Genomic DNA, 20776 nt, shown 5'->3' on the forward strand with positions numbered 1-20776 from the left:
TAGAAAAATGTCCAGGGAGTTTTGCAGCCATGAGCTTACACCTTCAAAAAAAAAAAAACCTATCCAATGCAGAGCGGAGATAGGCAGTTTGGGGAAAAGAGGCATACACAGTATGGTGGATGTTATCTAACATGGAAACACTTTTTAGATGGTGGAAAAACCCTTTTCAAAGTGTGGATGGACCACAAACATTTAGAAACCTTAAAAACTCCTAGAAAGTTGTCTCCAAAACAGGTCCATTGGGCTCAGTACTTCAACTGTTCCAATTTTACACTACGACATCTCCGGGGGGGGGGACTTTCTAGCCAATGCTCTCTCATGGCTACCTCAATACAATAGCTCCAAAGTTGAAGTTGCTAGCCGAGTCATTTCCTCTCAACAGCTAGCAGCCCCAAAGATCACCAGGGCACAGATGAAAACCAAACCCCAGATACCAAATGAGCTACTGACAGCACTAAAAGTGGCATTAGAGAAAGACAAATGGTTCAGAACTCACAAAGCCGAATGCACCATATGAGATAGCTTAGCGTGGATAGGAGCCAAAATGTATATTCTAGAGAGCCAACGCACCCTGATCCTCCAAAGATGTCATGACTCTAAAGATATGGGCATTTTGGCTTCATAAAAATCCTGGTGAAATGCTAATTCTGGTGGCCTTTTCTGAAAAAACCTACATTGAAACCTATATGGCTAGCTACCCTATCTGCTCATCAACCAAGAGATACTGAGGGAAAACTCCAGGTCGTCTTCACCCAGTGGCAAAACCTCAAGCATTTTGGAAGGAAATCTTCATGGAATTATCAGAAAATTCAGGAAACACAATCATTTGGGCAGGAATCAACCTATTCTCTAAACAGGTACACTGTGTGCCTTACTGCAAGATCCCCTCAGCATGTATCCTAGTCAAGCTCTTCATACAACATACTTACAGATTCCATGGATCCCTAGAGTGAATTATTTCAGATCACAAAGTTCAATTCATTTCACAATTTTGGCAGAAATTCCTAAAATTGCTTGGCACCACCCAAGGGCTTAGTTCCTCCCATTATCTCCAAACAAATGGAGGGGGGTGAACACACAAATGAGGTCTTAGAACAATACCTGAAATGTTACATTAATTACCAATGAGGCAACCGATCTCCTTACTTTCACAGAGGTGGCTTACAATAATGCAGCACAGAGCAGCATTGGTTTTATACCATTTAAAGTCACAAATGGCCAGTATTTTGTGGCCACGCCAGAACTACTAAACCAAACCAATACCCACCTCATTAGCAGACTGGCCAGTAGTCCACAAAACAGTAGAAGAGGCATGAAAGACTTATTAAAAACAAGCTGACAAAAAAAGTGCTCCAAGCCAAAAGACTTTAACATAGGCAAGAGAGTCTATCTGTCCTCCAAATATCTCCAGTCTAGGCAACTTTTAGAAAAAAACTAGATCCCAAGAACATTGGGCCCATTGAACTATATTTTTCAAAGATCCTGGAACACTGGGGAACTACCAGAGGACTGGAAAAGAGCTGATGTAGTTCCCATCTTCAAAAAAAGAAAAAAAATGGACCCAGGAAATTACAGACCTATTAGCCTGACCTCAATACCTGGGAAGATTCTGAAAAAGATAATCAAACAATGAATCAGCGAACACCTAGAGGCAAACAAAGTCATTACCAAAAGCCAACATGGGTTTGTCAAAAACAGATCATGCCAGACAAATCTTATTGCATTCTTTAACCAAGTGATAAAATTAGTGGATCAGAGGAATGCTGTGGATATAATTTACTTGGACTTCAGTAAGGCATTTGATAAAGTAGATCACAACCTACTACTTGATAAGATAGGAAAATGTGGGTTAGACAGCATCACCACCAGATGGATCTGTAGCTGGCTGACCAGCCGTACTCAGCATGTGGTCCTCAATGGAACCGCATCTACATGGGAGAAAGGTGTAGTGGGGTGCCCCAGGACTCTGTTCTGGGCCCAGTGCTCTTCAACATCTTCATCAACGATTTGGACAAGGGGATAGATGGGGAAATCATCAAATTTGCAGACGACACCAAGCTGGCAGGAATAGCCAACACTCCAGAAGACAGACTTAGGATACAGGAGGATCTGGACAAACTTGAATACTGGGCACTATATAACAAAATGAAATTCAATGGTGAAAAAAGTAAGGTTCTACATTTAGGCAAGAAAAACCAAATGTATAGGTATAGTATAGGGGTACCTTGCTCAATAATAGTAACTGTGAGAGGGACCTCAGAGTCCTAGTGGACACTCACTTAAATATGAGCCAGCAGTGTGCTGCAGCTGCCAAAAAGGCCAACACAGTGCTGGGCTGCATTAACAGAGGGATAGAATCAAGATCACGTGAAGTATTAATACTACTTTACAATGCCTTGGTAAGGCCACACTTGGAATACTGGATCCAGTTTTAGTCACCACGATGTAAAAAAGATGTTGAGACTAAGTACAGAGAAGAGCAAGAAAGATGAGAAGAGCAACAAAGACTGGAGGCCAAAGCATATAAGGAAAAGCTGCTGGAATTGTGTATGTCTAGTTTAATGAAGAGAAGGATGAGGGGGGACATGATAGCAGTATTCCAATATCTCAGGGGCTGCCACAAAGAAGAGGGAGTAAAACTATTTTCCAAGGTGCCTGAAGGCAGGACAAGAAGCAATGGATGGAAACTAATCAAGGACAGAAGCAACCTAGAACTAAGGAGAAACTTCCTGACAGTTAGAACAATTAACCAGTGGAACAACCTGCTTCCAGAAGTGGTGAATGCTCCAACACTGGAAGTTTTTAAGAAGAGAGTGGACAGCCATTTGTCTGAAATGGTATAGGGTTTCCTGCCTGAGCAGGGGGTTGGACTAGATGACCTCCAAGGTCCCTTCCAACTTTATTATTATTATCGATCATCGCACAGTCAGCCAGATGTTCAGACTGGATTTGGCATTTTGTCTACCTATCGAGTCCTTACCCAGGACCTGGGATAGGCAGATGTGGATGTTTGATGGTATTACAGATATCGTCGCAGGATGGAAGCAGTTCCTAATAAGGCCGCCTTTTGCAATTGACTAATAGCGAATTTGTCAATGCCAATGGTGTTCAAGTGGTGCTCCAGTTGTTTTGGGATTGCACCCAAGGAGCCTATGACTATTGGTACTACCCTTGCTTGCTTTTGCCACAGTCTTTCTATTTCTATTTGTAGGTCTTTGTATTTTGTTATCTTCTCCAGTTCTTTCTCTTCTATTCTGCTATCTCCAGGCACTGCCACGTCCACTATCCAGACTTTTTTGTCTTTCTTATCGACAATTGTTAAGTCTGGGGTGTTATGTTGCAGGTGCTTGTCTGTTTGAATTCTGAAGTCCCAGAGCAGTTTAATTTTATCATTTTCTATGACTTTCTCTATTTTATGATCCCACCAGTTTTTGCTTACAGGCAAATGATATTTTTTGCAGATCTTCCAATGCACCATTGTTGCTACTTTGTCATGCCGCTGCTTGTAGTCAGTCTGTGCAATCTTCTTGCAACAGCTTACCAAGTGGTCCACTGTTTCTTCAGCTTCTTTGCATAGGCGGCACTTACTGTCTGTTGCTGTCTTCTCAATTTTGACTTTGTATGCATTTGTCCTTAAGGCTTGGTCTTGTGCAGCCAGAATTAGTCCCTCGGTCTCTTTCTTCAATTTTCCTGCTCTTAGCCATTGCCAGGTTTTATTATTATCTGCTTTCCCAGCTATTTTTTTCATGTATTGGCCATGTAGTGCTTTGTCTTCCCATGCCTCTATTCTGTTCTTCATTTGGTCTTTCTTGTAGGCCAGTTTGGTCTCTCCAGTAGTTAGTAAGCCTTCCTGATATACTAATTTCAGTGCATCTTCATCATTGTTCTTCAGATATTCTTCCAAAGCCATTTTTTCTTCTTCAACCATCTGATGTACTTGTAGCATTCCACGCCCACCTATTTGCCTTGGTAGATAAAGTCTATCAATGTCACTGCGTGGATGAAGGGCATGATTCATTGTCATTATTTTTCTGGTCTGCCTATCCATTGCTTTTAGTTCTGCTTGAGTCCAGTCCACTATTCCAGCTGTGTACCTAATGACTGGGATTGCCCAGGTGTTGATTGCCTTTATGGTATTTCCTCCATTGAGTTTGGATTTTAAGATTGTTTTCAACTAGATGCTGTTGCACTGCATCAGCTACTACACCAGTTAGTAATTTGAAAGTTGTTGGTAAGCAGGTAATTGGCCTGTAGTTATCTGGTGTTGCCCCTTTTGCTGGATTTTTCATTATTAGGTAGGTTTTCCCAGTTGTTAGCCACTTTTCAATTTCTCCTTCTTGTAGTATATTGTTGAACTGTTTGGCAATGAGTGGGTGTATAACAGTTAGATGTTTCAACCAAAACCCATGCAGTTCATCTTCACCTGGTGCTGACCAATTTTTGATTTTCTTTGCTCTTTTTTCTACCATTTTTGTTGTTATTACTAGTTCTTTCATTTCAACTTCTGTTTTATTTGCATCCACCTCTTTTAACCAAGCCGCATCCTTGTTGTATTTTTTTGGGTTATCCCATATCTGCTTCCAGAACTGCACTGTTTCTTCCTTGTCAGGTACTGACTGATTCCTTGCAGTTTCTCCATTGATGGATTGGTAGAAACGTTTCTGATTGGATTGAAATTGGAGGTTCTGCCTATAGTTTGCAATTCGAGCTTCATATCTACTGATTTTCCTGGCTATAGCTGTTATTTGTTGCTTTATTATTTCCAGTGCTTCCTTGATCTTCCTTGTTTCTAAGTGGTATTTCTTGATTAGGTATTCTTTGGTCTTCTTGTTCTTCAGCGTCTTTTCTTTCATCTGTTCTAGCTTGCTTGCATGTGATCTTAACTTACTGATCTTATTTTCTAGTCTAACCTTCCATTTTTTCTGGTGCACTGTTTGTTTGTTTTTCTTTTTTGTTGATTTTGCATCCCAGGTATTCTGTTATAACTGCAGCTGTGCTGTACATTAGTTGGTTTGTTTCTTGCAGTGAATTGGTGCTTATACTTGATATTGCAGTATTTGCATCTTTTAATGCTTGTGCTAGCTGTTTCTTTGGAACAAGCTTCAATGCAGGCAGCCTTATTCTGTTGTTTTTGTGCTGTTCTAGATGCTCAGTTATTCTTTGTTTCAATTCTTTTATTTCTTTAGTTAGAGGGTTTTGTTCTTCCTGAGGTAGAGGTGCCTGGTTTCCAAATGAGAACAGTTGTATATCTCTGCTAGATTCCTTCACTGCCAACTCCCCCTGGTTTGCCTCTACATTCTGAATTACTTCTGGTAAGGCTTTGATTTCTTTGCCCTGGGTAAACCTTTGCAGTTCGTCCAATTCTGTTTCTGTGAATACTTTATTTCGTGTTATAAATCGGCGTTGATCTGCTAGTCTCTGTTCTGTTATTTCTGATTCTGGATGTTGTTCTTTCCAGAACTGGTGCATTCGTTTTAGATATCCTCTTCTTGTTGGACTTGATCTGTAGTAACAGATCATTATTTCTTTGTTTTCAATCACTGTGTATCTGCGACGGGTAAACACCTTTTCTTCCAGTAGTTCTGCAGCTGCTGGCCCTGGTTGCTCAGCCAACAGTCCTGAGTCCTGTAACCCATTTTTCACCAGATATCCAGGAACTCCAATATCTAGCGCGGACCTTGTTAACCCGGGCGACGTCCGAGCCGGTATGGCATTCTGAAATTTACGTCTCACCATATTTTTTATGGGAGAGACACTCTTTGTCTGACTCCTCTGATGAGACCTGTCCAGTATGGTTGAACCTCTGGCATAGCTCTCATCTTCCTCAGAGTACACAAGCCCCACAACCACGTCAAGGTAGTGCCTCACTGGGGGTTATTATTATTATTATTATTATTATTATTATTATTATTATTATTATTATTATTATTAATCATCGCACAGTCAGCCAGATGTTCAGACTGGATTTAGCATTTTGTCTACCTATCGAGTCCTTACCCAGGACCTGGGATAGGCAGATGTGGATGTTTGATGGTATTACAGATATCGTCGCAGGATGGAAGCAGTTCCTAATAAGGCCGCCTTTTGCAATTGACTAATAGCGAATTTGTCAATGCCAATGGTGTTCAAGTGGTGCTCCAGTTGTTTTGGGATTGCACCCAAGGAGCCTATTACTATTGGTACTACCCTTGCTTGCTTTTGCCACAGTCTTTCTATTTCTATTTGTAGGTCTTTGTATTTTGTTATCTTCTCCAGTTCTTTCTCGTCTATTCTGCTGTCTCCAGGCACTGCCACGTCCACTATCCAGACTTTTTTGTCTTTCTTATCGACAATTGTTAAGTCTGGGGTGTTATGTTGCAGGTGCTTGTCTGTTTGAATTCTGAAGTCCCAGAGCAGTTTAATTTTATCATTTTCTATGACTTTCTCTATTTTATGATCCCACCAGTTTTTGCTTACAGGCAAATAATATTTTTTGCAGATCTTCCAATGCACCATTGTTGCTACTTTGTCATGCCACTGCTTGTAGTCAGTCTGTGCAATCTTCTTGCAACAGCTTACCAGGTGGGCCACTGTTTCTTCAGCTTCTTTGCATAGGCGGCACTTACTGTCTGTTGCTGTCGTCTCAATTTTGACTTTGTATGCATTTGTCCTTAAGGCTTGGTCTTGTGCCAGAATTAGCCAAAATTAATCCCTCGGTCTCTTTCTTCAATTTTCCTGCTCTTAGCCATTGCCAGGTCTTGTTATTATCTGCTTTCCCAGCTATTTTTTTAACGTATTGCTATGTAGTGCTTTGTCTTCCCATGCCTCTATTCTGTTCTTCCTTTGGTCTTTCTTGTAGGCCAGTTTGGTCTCTCCAGTAGTCAGTAAGCCTTCCTGATATACTAATTTCAGTGCATCTTCATCACTGTTCTTCAGATATTCTTCCAAAGCCATTTTTTCTTCTTCAACCATCTGATGTACTTGTAGCATTCCATGCCCACCTATTTGCCTTGGTAGATAAAGTTTGTCAATGTCACTGCGTGGATGAAGGGCATGATTCATTGTCATTATTTTTCTGGTCTTCTATCCATTGCTTTTAGTTCTGCTTGAGTCCAGTCCACTATTCCAGCTGTGTACCTAATGACTGGAATTGCCCAGGTGTTGATTGCCTTTATGGTATTTCCTCCATTGAGTTTGGACTTTAAGATCTTCTTCACTCTTTTGATGTATTCACCTCTAATCTTTTTCTTGACTTCAGTGTGCTTGATGTTGTCAGCTTGAAGGATACCCAACTATTTGTAGTAATATTCCTCATCCAGACTCTTAATGTTATTTTCGTGCGGCATCTTGATTCCTTCAGTTTTCACTACTTTTCCTTGCTTGATAGTAAGTGTGGCACATTTGTCCAAGCCAAACTCCATAACAATATCTTGGCTATATATACGGACAGTGTTGAGCAGCGATTCTATTTCAGATGATGTTTTTCCATACAGCTTCAGATCATCCATGTAAAGGAGATGGGATAGTCTGGTAGATGTTTTTGATGTTTGATAGCCATATCCTGAGTTATTCAGTATTGTTGACAGAGGAAACAGTGCAATAACAAATAGTAATGGTGACAATGAATCTCTTTGAAATATTCCTCTCTTGATATTAACCTCTCCCAGTCTCTCACCATTGATCTGCAACTATGTCTTCCATTGTGCATCAATCTTTGCACAAATTTTCTGATGTTTCTACTGACTCCTGTTATTTCTAGGCACTTGATTATCCAGTCATGTGGCAGAGAGTCAAATGCCTTTTTGTAGTCAATCCATGCCACATTCAGGTTGGTCTTCCTTCTCTTGCAGTTTTCCAAGATCATTTTGTCTATTAGGAGTTGATCTTTGTTCCTCTGCTATTGGGGCGGTTTCCTTTCTGCTCAGGTGGAAAGAGATTGTTTTCAACTAGATGCTGTTGTACTGCATCAGCTACCACACCAGTTAGTAATTTGAAAGTTGTTGGTAAGCAGGTAATTGGCCTGTAGTTACCTGGTGTTGCCCCTTTTGCTGGGTTTTTCATTATTAGGTAGGTTTTCCCAGTTGTTAGCCACTTTTCAATTTCTCCTCCTTGTAGTATATTGTTGAACTGCTTGGCAATGAGTGGGTGTATAACAGTTAGATGTTTCAACCAAAACCCATGCAGTTCATCTTCACCTGGTGCTGATCAATTTTTGATTTTCCTTGCTCTTTTTTCTACCATTTTTGTTGTTATTACTAGTTCTTTCATTTCAACTTCTGCTTTATTTGCATCCACCTCTTTTAACCAAGCCGCATCCTTGTTGTATTTCTTTGGGTTATCCCATATCTGCTTCCAGAACTGCACTGTTTCTTCCTTGTCAGGTACTGACTGATTCTTTGCAGTTTCTCCATTGATGGATTGGTAGAAACGTTTCTGATTGGATTGAAATTGGAGGTTCTGCCTATAGTTTGCAATTCGAGCTTCATATCTAATGATTTTCCTGGCTATAGCTGTTATTTGTTGCTTTATTATTTCCAGTGCTTCCTTGATCTTCCTTGTTTCTAAGTGGTATTTCTTGATTAGGTATTCTTTGGTCTTCTTGTTCTTCAGCGTCTGTTTGCATCTGTTCTAGCTTGCTTGCATGTGATCTTAACTTGCTTATCTTATTTTCTAGTCTAACCTTCCATTTTTTTTTACAAAAAAACCTGTTTGTTTTTCTTCTTTGATGATTTTGCATCCCAGGTATTCAATTATAACTGCAGCTCTGCTGTACATTAGTTGGTTTGTTTCTTGCAGTGAATTGGTACTTATACTTGATATTGCAGTATTTGCATCTTTTAATGCTTGTGCTAGCTGTTTCTTTGGAAAAAGTTTCAATGCAGGCAGCCTTATTCTGTTGTTTTTGTGCTGTTCTAGATGCTCAGTTATTCTTTGTTTCAATTCTTTTATTTCTTTAGTTAGAGGGTTTTGTTCTTCGTGAGGAAGAGGTGCCTGGTTTCCAAATGAGAACAGTTGTATATCTCTACTGGATTCTTTCACTGCCAACTCCCCCTGGTTTTCCTCTACATTCTGAATTACTTCTTGTAAGGCTTTGATTTCTTTGCCCTGGGTAAACCTTTGCAGTTCGTCTAATTCTGTTTCTGTAAATAATTTATTTCGTGTTATAAATCGGCGTTGATCTGCTAGTCTCTGTTCTGTTATTTCTGATTCTGGATGTTGTTCTTTCCAGAACTGGTGCATTCGTTTTAGATATCCTCTTCTTGTTGGACTTGATCTGTAGTAACAGATCATTAATTCTTTGTTTTCAATCACTGTGTATCTGTGACGGGTAAACATCTTTTCTTCCAGTAGTTCTGCAGCTGCTGGCCCTGGTTGCTCAGCCAACAGTCCTGAGTCCTGTAACCCATTTTTCACCAGATATCCAGGAACTCCGATATCTAGCGTGGACCTTGTTAACCCGGGCGACGTCCGAGCCAGTATGGCATTCTGCAATTTACGTCTCACCATATTTTTTATGGGAGAGACACTCTTTGTCTGACTCCTCTGATGAGACCTGTCCAGTATGGTTGAACCTCTGGCATAGCTCTCATCTTCCTCAGAGTACACAGGCCCCACAACCACGTCAAGGTAGTGCCTCAATGGGGGATGATGATGATGATGATGATGATGATGATGATTATGCTATAACTGCTTGAACTTAGTAAAAGTGAATCTTTCACTTCAGCCATGGAGTCGAGGGTCTTTCTTTCCAAAGGACTAAGTCAGGACAAGCCTGACATTTATGCTTAGTTGATTTGAATGAATCTAAATCTCCTGGACCAAATGATACACATCTCAGGATGTTAAATAAACTGGTAGGCATCATCTCAGAGCCACTAACTGACATCTTTGAGAAATTCTGGAACCACTAATGTGGTTCCAATCTTCAAAAAGGAGAAAAAATGAATGCAGGAAACTACATACCAATCAACATGACATCAATATCTGGGAAAATACTAGAAAAGATAATCAATCATTTGGCTTGTAAGTACTTGGAAATACTAGTAGCAGGGTAACAGGTGCGAATATGGATTTGTTAAAAAACACACCATGCCACACACATCTTATTGCTTTCTTTGCCAATGTGACTTAGCCCAAATGAATGCTATAGCTATAGTATAGTTAGCCTTTAGTAAAGTATTTGGTAAAACAAATTTTACTCTTTCCCCCAATATATTGGAACAATGTGGAATGAATAATCTAACTATCAGATGGATTCACAGTTGACTGAACAACTATATCCAGTGTGTTTCTTAAAGGGAGGGGTCTATGTTCATTGGAGGAGGTACCTCCAGGGTAGATACCTCAAGGTTCTGTTTTGGCCCCAATATTTTTTCAAGATCTTGATAAATAATGCAAATGAGATTGCTAAACCTCCCACAAAACTAAGGGAGACTGCTAATTTCCTAAAAGACAGGCTGAAGACAAGCTGCTAAACAATCTTAATAAACTTGGATATTGGAGCCAAGGCAGTTCAATATGGAAAAATATAATACTGTATATTTGGGCAAGAAAATCCAGATACCATACGCAAGATAAATGATTTAGCAGAAATACCTGTCAGAAGTATTTGGGAGTTTATTATAATAATAAATATGAGTTTGCAATATGCTGCAACTGCTAAAAAGAGCCAGTGTAATTTTTAATGGCATCATATAAAGAATGAAAGATGAATGTAAGGACCCACCCCACTTTGCATCTTAAGAAAACAGAACTCTTGGAATAATTCTTCCAACAGGAATCCTTTATTAAGAGAAAATGGTTGCAGGCATGCTAGACAGGACTTGGGGTCCAAGCTCTCCCATTCAAGGTTTTAAGGGGTTCCCCAGTAGTCCTACCCAATCAACCCCCCTTCCAGTGATAGTTTCAAGTATCACAATTCCACCCCCTTTCTTCTTTCTTCCGTCTGGATGGAGACTTCAGATAACTACAGGAAAGGCAAATACCCTTCTTTGGTATGCTAACGCTTGGAGGTTACAATAAACACACATTCAGCATTCAGCTCTTTGAAGTGTACTGAAGGAAGTGAGGGCCATAAAACCCCTTTGTTCTCCCCCTTCTCTCCCTCTTATGGCAGAATCCAGAGAAGGCAGAATTGGAGTTTCTATATTTGATAATTAAAGATGAAATATAATTGGATTCTGACATCCGGCCCCTCTTAAAAATAAGAGAGATCCACCTGAAAGAAAACACAACAAGTATAAAATTTAGTCAGGCTTGTTAGGATACTCTGTGTGAAACTTCTTCAATAGCTTCGGGGCTCTGAAATGACGTTTATGGACCCACTCATTTTGTGAGGGAGGTAGGTGTTTCCAGGCAACTAGGTACTGAGTTGCCCCATGATATCTCCTAGAATCAAGGATTTCCTTTATTTCGAAGTGTTGTTCACCCTCCACCATGAGTGGAGGTGGTGGTGGTGGGATTTTTGGCCGTAGATGTGACTGATGCTCTCTTTTCAGCAAGCTGCAATGAAAAATTGGGTGTATTTGTCTGAGATTTTTGGGTAATTCTAATTCTACTGTTACTGGATTTATGATTCTTTTAATTGGAAAAGGTCCTATATATTTTGGTCCAAGTTTTTTACAGGGCTGTAGGGACTTTAGGTATTTTGTAGATAAGTACACCATTTCTCCTATAATGAATGGTGTAGGCTCAACCCTTTTTTATCGGCTTGTGTTTTATATGCCTGCCTAGCTTCATCTAGTGCTTTTCTGACTATTGGCCAGGTGTTTTGTAATTTCTCCATCCATTCTTTCAGCGAAGGGATCGTTGGTTCGTTTGGGGTTAATTCTGGCATGGGGTTGAAACTTTGAACGGTGGCTATTTGAAAAGGAGTGTAACCTGTGCTGGAGTGGACTGCATTATTGTAGGCAACTTCTGCAAAAGGGAGTAAGTCCGCCCACTCGTTCTGCTGGAAACTAAGAAAACATCTTAAATATTGCTTAAGTACGGAGTTCATTTTTTCAGCCCCCCCATTTCCTTGTGGGTGGTGGCTAGATGTCAGTCCCTGAGTGGTTCCTAAGAGGGATAAAAATTCCTTCCAAAATGCAGACATAAATTGCACCCCCCTGTCAGAGATGATGCATTGGGGTGCCCCATGCAATCTGTAAATGTGTTGGATGAAAAGTTTTGCTAAGGCTTTTGCAGTGGGAATCTCTTGGCAAGGGATAAAGTGCACCTGTTTGGAAAACAAGTCCGTGACCGTCCAGACCACAGTATTCCCATTGCTTTCTGGCAATTCCACTATAAAATCCATGGCTATTTCTTTCTAGGGGGCTGAGGGGACTTGCCACTGTTTGCAATAGTCCTGGCACTTTCCCTTGCAACCTCTTTGCCGTGGCACATTTTGGACAACTGGCTATATAACTTTCAATGTCCTTTTTCATGGATGGCCACCAAAATTGTCGTTTAATTAAATGTAAAGTTTTTACAAATCCAAAATGCCCTGCTGATTTTGTGTCATGGCAAAGTTGCATGAAAGTTAGTCTTTGAGTTGTTGGTATATATAACTTTTCCCCTACCCAAGGCAATCCGTCTCTCATTGTGCACACATGTTTGTTTTTCTGGAACCAATCATCTGTTTCCAAACTTTTTCTGAATTCAATCCCAGTTTGGCTGTCCAGTTTTGGTTTTATTTTGGCTTGGGTTCTTGTGGTTACTGGCGCTGCCAGTTGTGACTCTGCCATTATTGGTCTAGAGTCTGTGGTTCGTGCGCTGTTATATTGGGGCATGCGAGATAGTGCATCTGCCAGGAAGTTCTTGTTTGGGATTGAGTTTCCTGGAAGTTTTCAGGGCTTCTAAATTTTTGTGATCAGTCCACACCTGGAAGGGGATTTTGTTGCCTTCCAGGAATTGTCACCACGTGAGTAATGCCCAACGTATCCCATAAGCCTCCTTCTCCCATGCGGGCCAGCGCTGTTCTGTTTCCGTGAGTTTCTTGGATGTATATGCACAGGGTTGCAATACTGCATCATCATTTTCTTGTAATAACACAGCCCCCACTGCCACATCACTTGCATCTGCCTGTATTACGAAGGGCTTGTCCATGTCTGGGTGCCTTAGTATTGGTTCGGCAGAGAAAAGTCTCTTTAGTCTCTCAAACGCTGCTTGGCACTCCATTGTCCATGTTAGTGGCTGGCTAGGTTTTACTGAGGATGCTCCCTTCGTTTTTAGTAAGTTAGTGAGGGGCAAGGCTATCTGTGCAAATGAGGGGATGAATTGGCGGTAAAAATTTGCAAAGCCCAGGAAACTTTGTAGTTGCTTTCTTGTGCGGGGTGGTGCCCAATTTAGTACTGCTTTGACCTTCTCCGGGTCCATTTCAATGCCCTGTGGGGATATGCGATAGCCTAGGTAGTCTATCCTTTCCTGGTGGAATTCGCATTTTGAGAGTTTGGCATATAGGTGAGCGGCTCGCAGCTTCTTTAAAACCGCTCTGACAAGTTTGATGTGTTCTTCTTTTGTTTCGGTAAAGATAAGAATGTCGTCCAAGTAAACAAGGACCCCCTTAAACAGGTGCTCCCTTAGAACGTCATTGATTAATTGCATAAAGACTGCAGGGCCCCCTTGTAATCCAAATGGCAAGACTTTGAATTGATAGCACCCCATGGGGCAGTTAAATGCAGTCTTCCATTCGTCCCCTTCCTTGATTCTCACGCGATAGTAAGCTTCCCTTAGGTCTAGTTTAGAAAAAATTTTCCCTTTCGATAGGTGTGACAGCATGTCTTTCATGAGGGGCAGCGGGTATAGTTGCTTTCACTGATTGTATTCAGGGCTCTATAATCCACGCATAAACGTAAAGAGCCATCCTTCTTCTCTCTAAAAAGGACCGGGGCAGCCACTTTAGGCTTGGCTGGCTCAATGAAACCTCTCTCTAGGTTTTTTTTAATGAATCTTTCCATTTCCTCCTTCTCCTTTGGGCTCATGGAGTATAATCTGGGCTTCGGGAGTTTTGCCCCAGGCTTGAATTCAATGGTACAGTCTGTGGGTCGGTGGGGGGGGAAGCTCATTCGCCCTCTCCTCACTGAAGACTTCAGCAAGGTCCCTATATTCCTCTGGTATTTCTGTTAATCTTTTTCCTCTCCTATGGATGCTTTTTCTATTCTTGATTCTGGTAGCCTCCCTTGGGGTTTTAAGTCCATAGGGTCCCCCTTCGGGAATTTGATTTCTGTCGTCCTCCAATTTACCCAGGGGTTCCATTTTTTCAACCATTCCATCCCTAGAATCATTGGGCATTCCATACCTGGGGTCACCACAAACGTTAAGTCCTCTTCATGGTTGCCCAGGGAGAGGTGTATTGGCAGATTGGCTAGGGTAGCTGGGCCGTTTTTTTTTTTTTTTTTTTCGTTTTTTTTTGGGTTGGGGGGATGGCACCCCCCTGCTATGGATCCACTAGTGGCCCAAATAGAGATTGGTTGTTCCAGTATCATGGATGGATGCCAGATTCCCCACTAGTGTTGGGCTAATGAGGCAGTGGGTTCAGCCAGAGTCTATTAAGGCTTTCACCTTCACAGCTTCGGGCATGGGGTGGATTAATATAGTCACTGTTTTGAAGATGGGTGTGATGCATCCACTTACCAGGGGTTCGCCCTCCGAGCTGTCATCTGAGGCATCCACCGGCCCTGTGGTGTAGGCTGGAGTCCTTTCCCTTTGGTGAGCAGAGGTTGGGGTTTCTGCAATTTCCATCATTCTCATGGCCGTTTCTTTTGGCTTAGCTGAATACTTTCCGGGTGTGTTGATTGGGGATCTGTCTGGGTTGTGCTGGGGGGCCTTTGAGCGGCATTCTACAGCTCGATGCCCTTCTCTTCCGCACTTGAAACATCCCATTTGCTTCTTGATGATACCGATGAATTTCACGGTTGGTGTGTCAGCTCAGGCGGGGGGCGGCTCATTGTTTCATCGGCGGTTGACTCTGCAATATGTCGATCTCTGCGTCCTCTGCCAAGACGTACCAGTCCTCAAGTCGATGTGGGTCTCCTCGGGGCAGGCAAGCATCATATAGATCATAGTTTAGTCCGTCTTTGAAACGGCCAAGGAGGATGTCTTCTGGCCAATTCAGTTTGCTGGCAATGGCTCGGAATTCTTGTGTATACTCAGCAACTGGGCGTTTGCCCTGCCTCATCGTTGTTATTCTTTCACGGGCTTTGCGATCAGCCAGGGGGTCTTCAAATCGTCTTCTCAACGAGGACATGAAACGGTTGAAGTTACTGAGTTCGGGGGCATTGGAGTCATGCAGGTTCACCACCCAATCTGCAGCTGGTCCATCCAGGGCAGATTGCACGATCCGGATGCGGGCTTTGTCGCTGGGGATGTCCTGCCCATATTCCTCCATGTAGCTGAGGACTTGGGTTAGGAAAAACCCAAAGCGTGTTGGCTCCCCTTTGAATTTCACCTCCAACGGTGGACGTCTTGGAATGGATCGGTGCCTCCGTTGTGGGTGGTCGTGTCTTCCGTCCAGATTGCCATCTGTGGTCCGGTCGGGGGTGGGGGCTCCTGGATCAGTAGATGTCCCTGGGGTTGCAGGTTCCACGTCCCCCTCGGTGTCTCTCCCTGTGTGGCTCCAGGAACTGGGGTGGCCGTAGGGCTCAGTATTCTCCTCTCCTAGGGAGCTGAGAGTTCTCTTCATCAGGTCAATAGCTTTCTCTAGGATCCAGTCTGAGTACGGTGCCCAGCTTTCTCCCTCTTCACTTGCGTGCAGGGATTTCTCCATCTCCTGCTTCCATTCTGGTTGCTTGGCCCCCCGTCTCAGGGTCACCTTTCTTGATTCCTTCCCCCACTCACTTTTCTTTCCAATGCCCATTGACCAGCGAGGCTTGTGGTCCCGTGTCTCCACTACTTCTTCTCCTGAGGACTCTGACCTCTCGGATCCCAACATATGGCAAGGTTCCAACTGGTTCAGCGGCTCTCTTTCCAGGGAGTTTTCCCCTCTTCTTGCTTCCATTGTCTGCACATAGTAAATTTTTGCAAAATCCCCCGGCAAGGGTCTACCTTCCAGGTGGATTAATTTTGCAAGTCCTGTCTAATGTAAGGACCCACCCCACTTTGCATCTTAAGAAAACAGAACTCTTGGAATAGCTCTTCCAACAGGAATCCTTTATTAAGAGAAAATGGTTGCAGGCATGCTAGACAGGACTTGGGGTTCAAGCTCTCCCATTCCAGGTTTTAAGGGGTTCCCCAGTAGTCCCACCCAATCAACCCCCCTTCCAGTGATAGTTTCAAGTATCACAATTCCACCCCCGTTCTTCTTTCTTCCGTCTGGATGGAGACTTCAGATAACTACATGAAAGGCAAATACCCTTCTTTGGTATGCTAACGCTTGGAGGTTACAATAAACACACATTCAGCATTCAGCTCTTTGAAGTGTACTGAAGGAAGTGTGGGCCATAAAACCCCTTTGTTCTCCCCCTTCTCTCCCTCTTATGGCAGAATCCAGAGAAGGCAGAATTGGGAGTTTCTATATTTGATAATTAAAGATGAAATATAATTGGATTCTGACAATGGCCTTGACTGAGATGGGCAAGAACTGTTACTTAGGCAAAGAACACTGAAAGATTCTTTAAATCTCAGGACTCAAGATAATATTCAGAAGCAGATCAGGAAAATACTCCCGATTCACTGAAACATCAGGAGAGGAGATAAAGCATAATCAGATTTGCAAGATTTTGTAATTGTAGCCTAACTCAATAAAATATCTTACTATTGAGTAGATTTTCTGGTCTGGTCTATTCTAGTGGCACTGACAAACAAGAAGTGATACTACTATTTTATACTTAATTGGTCAGACCACAATTGTGTTCATACTGTGTTCAGTTCTTGCTGCTACAATACAAAAAAACCTAGCAAGGAATTGGAAAGATTGTAGATAAAAGCAATAAGAGAGTTAAGAGCTTTGGAAATTAAATCCTAGAAAGATTGGTTAAAGGAACTTGGTATATCTTGTCTGAAGAATAAAAGGCTAAAGCAAGACATGTGGGTGGAAACCTAACAGAGAGAGATTAAAACTTTGGATCTAAGAAGGAAATTTTTGAGTGTGAGAGCTATTAGGAATGTTAACCAGCTTGTTTCTTGAAGTCATGGGGAAATTATCACTGGAGGTTTTCAAGAAAAGATGAAACAGTCAGAGATGATATGAGGATTCCTGAACCAGGCAGGGTAATAATAATAATAATAACAATAACAACAACAACAACAACAACCAGAATAATAATCAGAATAATAATAATCAGAATAGAGCTGGAAGGGACCTTGGAGATCTTCTAGTCCAGCATACAATGATATGTTCTTTTATTGGCACACAAGCTGAAAAGATCACAAATCATGTTCACATGATCAGAGGACACTGCAACTTGGTTGTAAATGCAATCCAGTTGCCAAGCATCTGAACTGTGATTATGTGACTATCAGCTAGTGTGAGAATCATAACTTTGAGGATAGGATGTAAATCACTTGTTCTAAAATTGTGGTAACTTTGACCTGTCATTAAGAGCTATCTATACTTCAAAAGATATCTGGGTTCTAAGTATTATTACATTGATTGAAATGAAAAAGGTTGAATATGTTTGCTGTATGGGAAGAAAATTGAGGCAGTGCTTCCAGCACTGTGGTATTAAAGATACAAGCCAAATAATCAAGTTTGTAATGCCCATCATGCTATCTACAAAAATCAAACATTTTTTCTAAATAACTAGAATTGACTAGAAATAACAAAAAATGAAATATACTGAACATCAACATCTCAAAAGAACATCTTTCAGGCTAAGAGCCACATTTAGCTTTTACTGATACGCTAGAAAGTAATACATATGACAAAGGAGGTGAAGGTAAGCATAAACTTAACACAAAATAATAAATTATTTTCCATGTATTTCATTAATTAGCCCTTCCTCCTATTCAAATTATAATTTAATTCTTACTTTGGAATTTCCACATCACAAGGTTTTTAAGAGTAATATGCAGCTTTTTAATGTTATTTACTTATTTTTATATTTATTTGTTATAACTTCTCTAAAAAAATTCTCCAGCTCTGATATTACACGTGACTATAAAATATTACTGAAAACATTTACCTCAAATGCAGCACATGATTTGATTGGGTACAGGTAAATATTGGTGACTGTAATTGTTTTTCTACCATTTGGCACTTCTATTGAGTTAGTAAAAACTTTAGGTATGTTGATTTCTGTATAGCTTTTAGTCAAAAGCAGATTTTCTTCTGGTTTTATCACTGATGCATAGTGGTGACTTAGCTGTAAATTCTTGATTATCCTTTCCAGAGGCTGTTCATTTGCATTCTTCTCACCACAAGTATTGCGATCCCATCTTGGAAATGATGTGATCTTTGGAACAATCTCTCTCTGGAGTGGACATTTTACTAAGTTGAAAGCAGATAATCTAATACTTATAATGAATTTCAGGAAGGCTTGAGCATCTTCAAATGTAGACATATAGCCAAATGAAATTCTCACAGACCCAGTGGGATGTCCATCAATTACATCTATGTCGTCTCCGCACACATGACCAGTCTATTTAGGAACAAAATAAAACATATTTTGTAAATTTTATTAAAATATGACATAGTTTACTAAAGTTACAGCAGAAAGATTCTCTGTAAACATAATCTAAATCAGGAGTGTCAAGTTGCCACGCCCATCCCATTGCCGGCATTGGCAAAACTCTCCCGATACGTTGCACGACGTCACAAGTTTGACATGTCTGGTCTAAATGCTTTAATGGCATAGTTGATTTGGTGGCCTCTCATCCAGAATAAGAACCATCTTTCTTTATCTAATTTTCCATTAGAATCACATTCCTCATTATTCATGATCTGTGAAATAACCTTCACAGAAACAGGAGGTTATGAAAGTTGTGAATATTGTGTTCTTAAATGATAGAGGAAGACAGAAGAGGATCAGCATTCTTTAACTTTACAGATCAATAGGGAAAACTAATTTCTGGAAGTAGCAGGAACTTGGGAATTAATTGACTATGAAATACTGGTATTCTTAATTTTAAAAAGAACTGAAGCTGAATCTAGAAAAAAATGCATATGTAAGATTACAGAAAAGGAAAATTTAATAATCTCAGAACAATGACAATACAGGTTTATGTAGTCATAATATATATCAGTGATAATATAGAATATGTTTACAATTCAGTATCAGGACAAATTAATCAGAAACACAGCTAGGTCAAAAATAATTCCAGTACAGTGATGGTTTTTCATCAACTGAAGCAAGGTTTTTATCATAAATCTTGCTTATCAAGGCCACTTTAGCTGACTGTGTTCAGCAGGTCAGTGGTTCAAATCTCACCGGCTCAAGGTTGACTCAGCCTTCCATCCTTCCGGGGTAGGTAAAATGAGGACCCAGATTGTTGGGGGCAATGTAAATATATATATACATTGCTTACTGGTGTACACCGCTTAGAGAGTGCTTGTACTTAAAGCGGTATATAAGTCTCATAAATAAATAAATAAATAAAATCATCAGGATCAGTCTTGGTACCTATATTTCTCAACATTTTTATTAATCATTTAGATGAGGTGCAGTTGATACAAACAAAAAATCCAAGACAGTGGATATATCATGGATATACTTTGCTTCAACAATGTATTAATTTAAAGGTATGCATCTTTATGCAGTCATATTATTCTAGTTTTTAATTTTCATTTTCCTCCTAAAATATTTCAATTTGTTTTTTAGTAATAGTAATTAGTAATAGTAGTAAAGTTGGAAGGGACCTTGGAGGTCATCTAGTCCAACCCCCTGCTCGGGTGATTTATCTTGGTCTGGTTTTTTTTTAAGTGGGATAGGAGAAATAATATTACACAAACTTGACAGCTTAAAAAAATGGATTAAAAATAATTTGAGAAGCAAAACTGAAATGCAGAGGTTCAGGATATAGCATAGCTGGATACTTGAAAAGACATTATAACTATAAGCCATTTGACAGAGAAATCAATTTGCTAAAGAGATTGTGGTTCCTTATCCTTGGATAAAAAGACAGCTATCTGTCAAGGGTGCTTTTATTTGGTTTCCTGGTCTCTTCCAACTTATAATTCTGTGGGTTTGAGAAACAGAAAAAACTATTATCAAGAACACTTCTTCCCCATGTCATGTTGTTGGGAGATGTAGGATCTATGAAAATAAGGAATGCAAAGTGTCTCAAGTTGTCTCAAAACTCATAAAATGTTAGTGTCATAAGAAAAATATTAAACATATCAAAATACAGTAGAAATAGAAAGTCTACTGCACATTGCTGTTAAATTTCAGGTTTTTGAGATGTAAAAAAAATCAGACCAATATAAATCACTTCAAAAATTTTTCCACCTTTAACATAAACTGTACAATTAAACTGAAAAACAAATTGAAATCTTTTAGGGAGAAAATAACAATAAAAAACTAGAATAATATGACTACATAAAGATGCATACCCTTAAACTAATATTTTGTTGAAGCAAAGTACATCCATGGTATATCAGCGGAACTCTATATGGGCTTGATCAGAGTCATTTTAATTGATGGCAGGTGTGTCCTGACTATTATTTGCCATCAATTTGAATATGATTTGTTAATTCTGAATACAACCACATTTCTACTAATATGAGGGTGTGAACACTTATACAGACATTTTAGTTGTTTTTATCTTTCTTCTAAAAGATTTCAGTTTTTTTAATGGACTTGTATAGCATATATGTTATATTAAAATGGAAAGAATTCTGAAGTGATTTATTTTGATATGATTTTTTTACATATCAAAAACC

General features: G+C 40.3%; 1 protein-coding gene across 3 annotated transcripts in view; it reads right to left on the bottom strand.

Moving 5' to 3' along the window:
* MOCOS (molybdenum cofactor sulfurase) overlaps positions 1–20776 on the bottom strand; it is a 252233-nt gene that overhangs the window by 74309 nt on the left and 157148 nt on the right. For 2 of the 3 annotated variants that reach the window (XM_039332021.1, XM_039332014.1), the window contains one exon: positions 18081–18536. The exons of the other annotated variant lie outside the window; for it this stretch is intronic. In XM_039332021.1, the coding sequence (XP_039187955.1) occupies positions 18081–18536 (456 nt within the window). The remainder of the gene's footprint in view (positions 1–18080; positions 18537–20776) is intronic. 3 annotated transcript variants of the gene reach the window in all.

This window comes from Crotalus tigris, unplaced genomic scaffold, assembly GCF_016545835.1.
Source record: "Crotalus tigris isolate CLP2741 ecotype Arizona unplaced genomic scaffold, ASM1654583v1 scf7180000017623.1712378, whole genome shotgun sequence".
Lineage (NCBI taxonomy): Eukaryota > Metazoa > Chordata > Lepidosauria > Squamata > Viperidae > Crotalus > Crotalus tigris.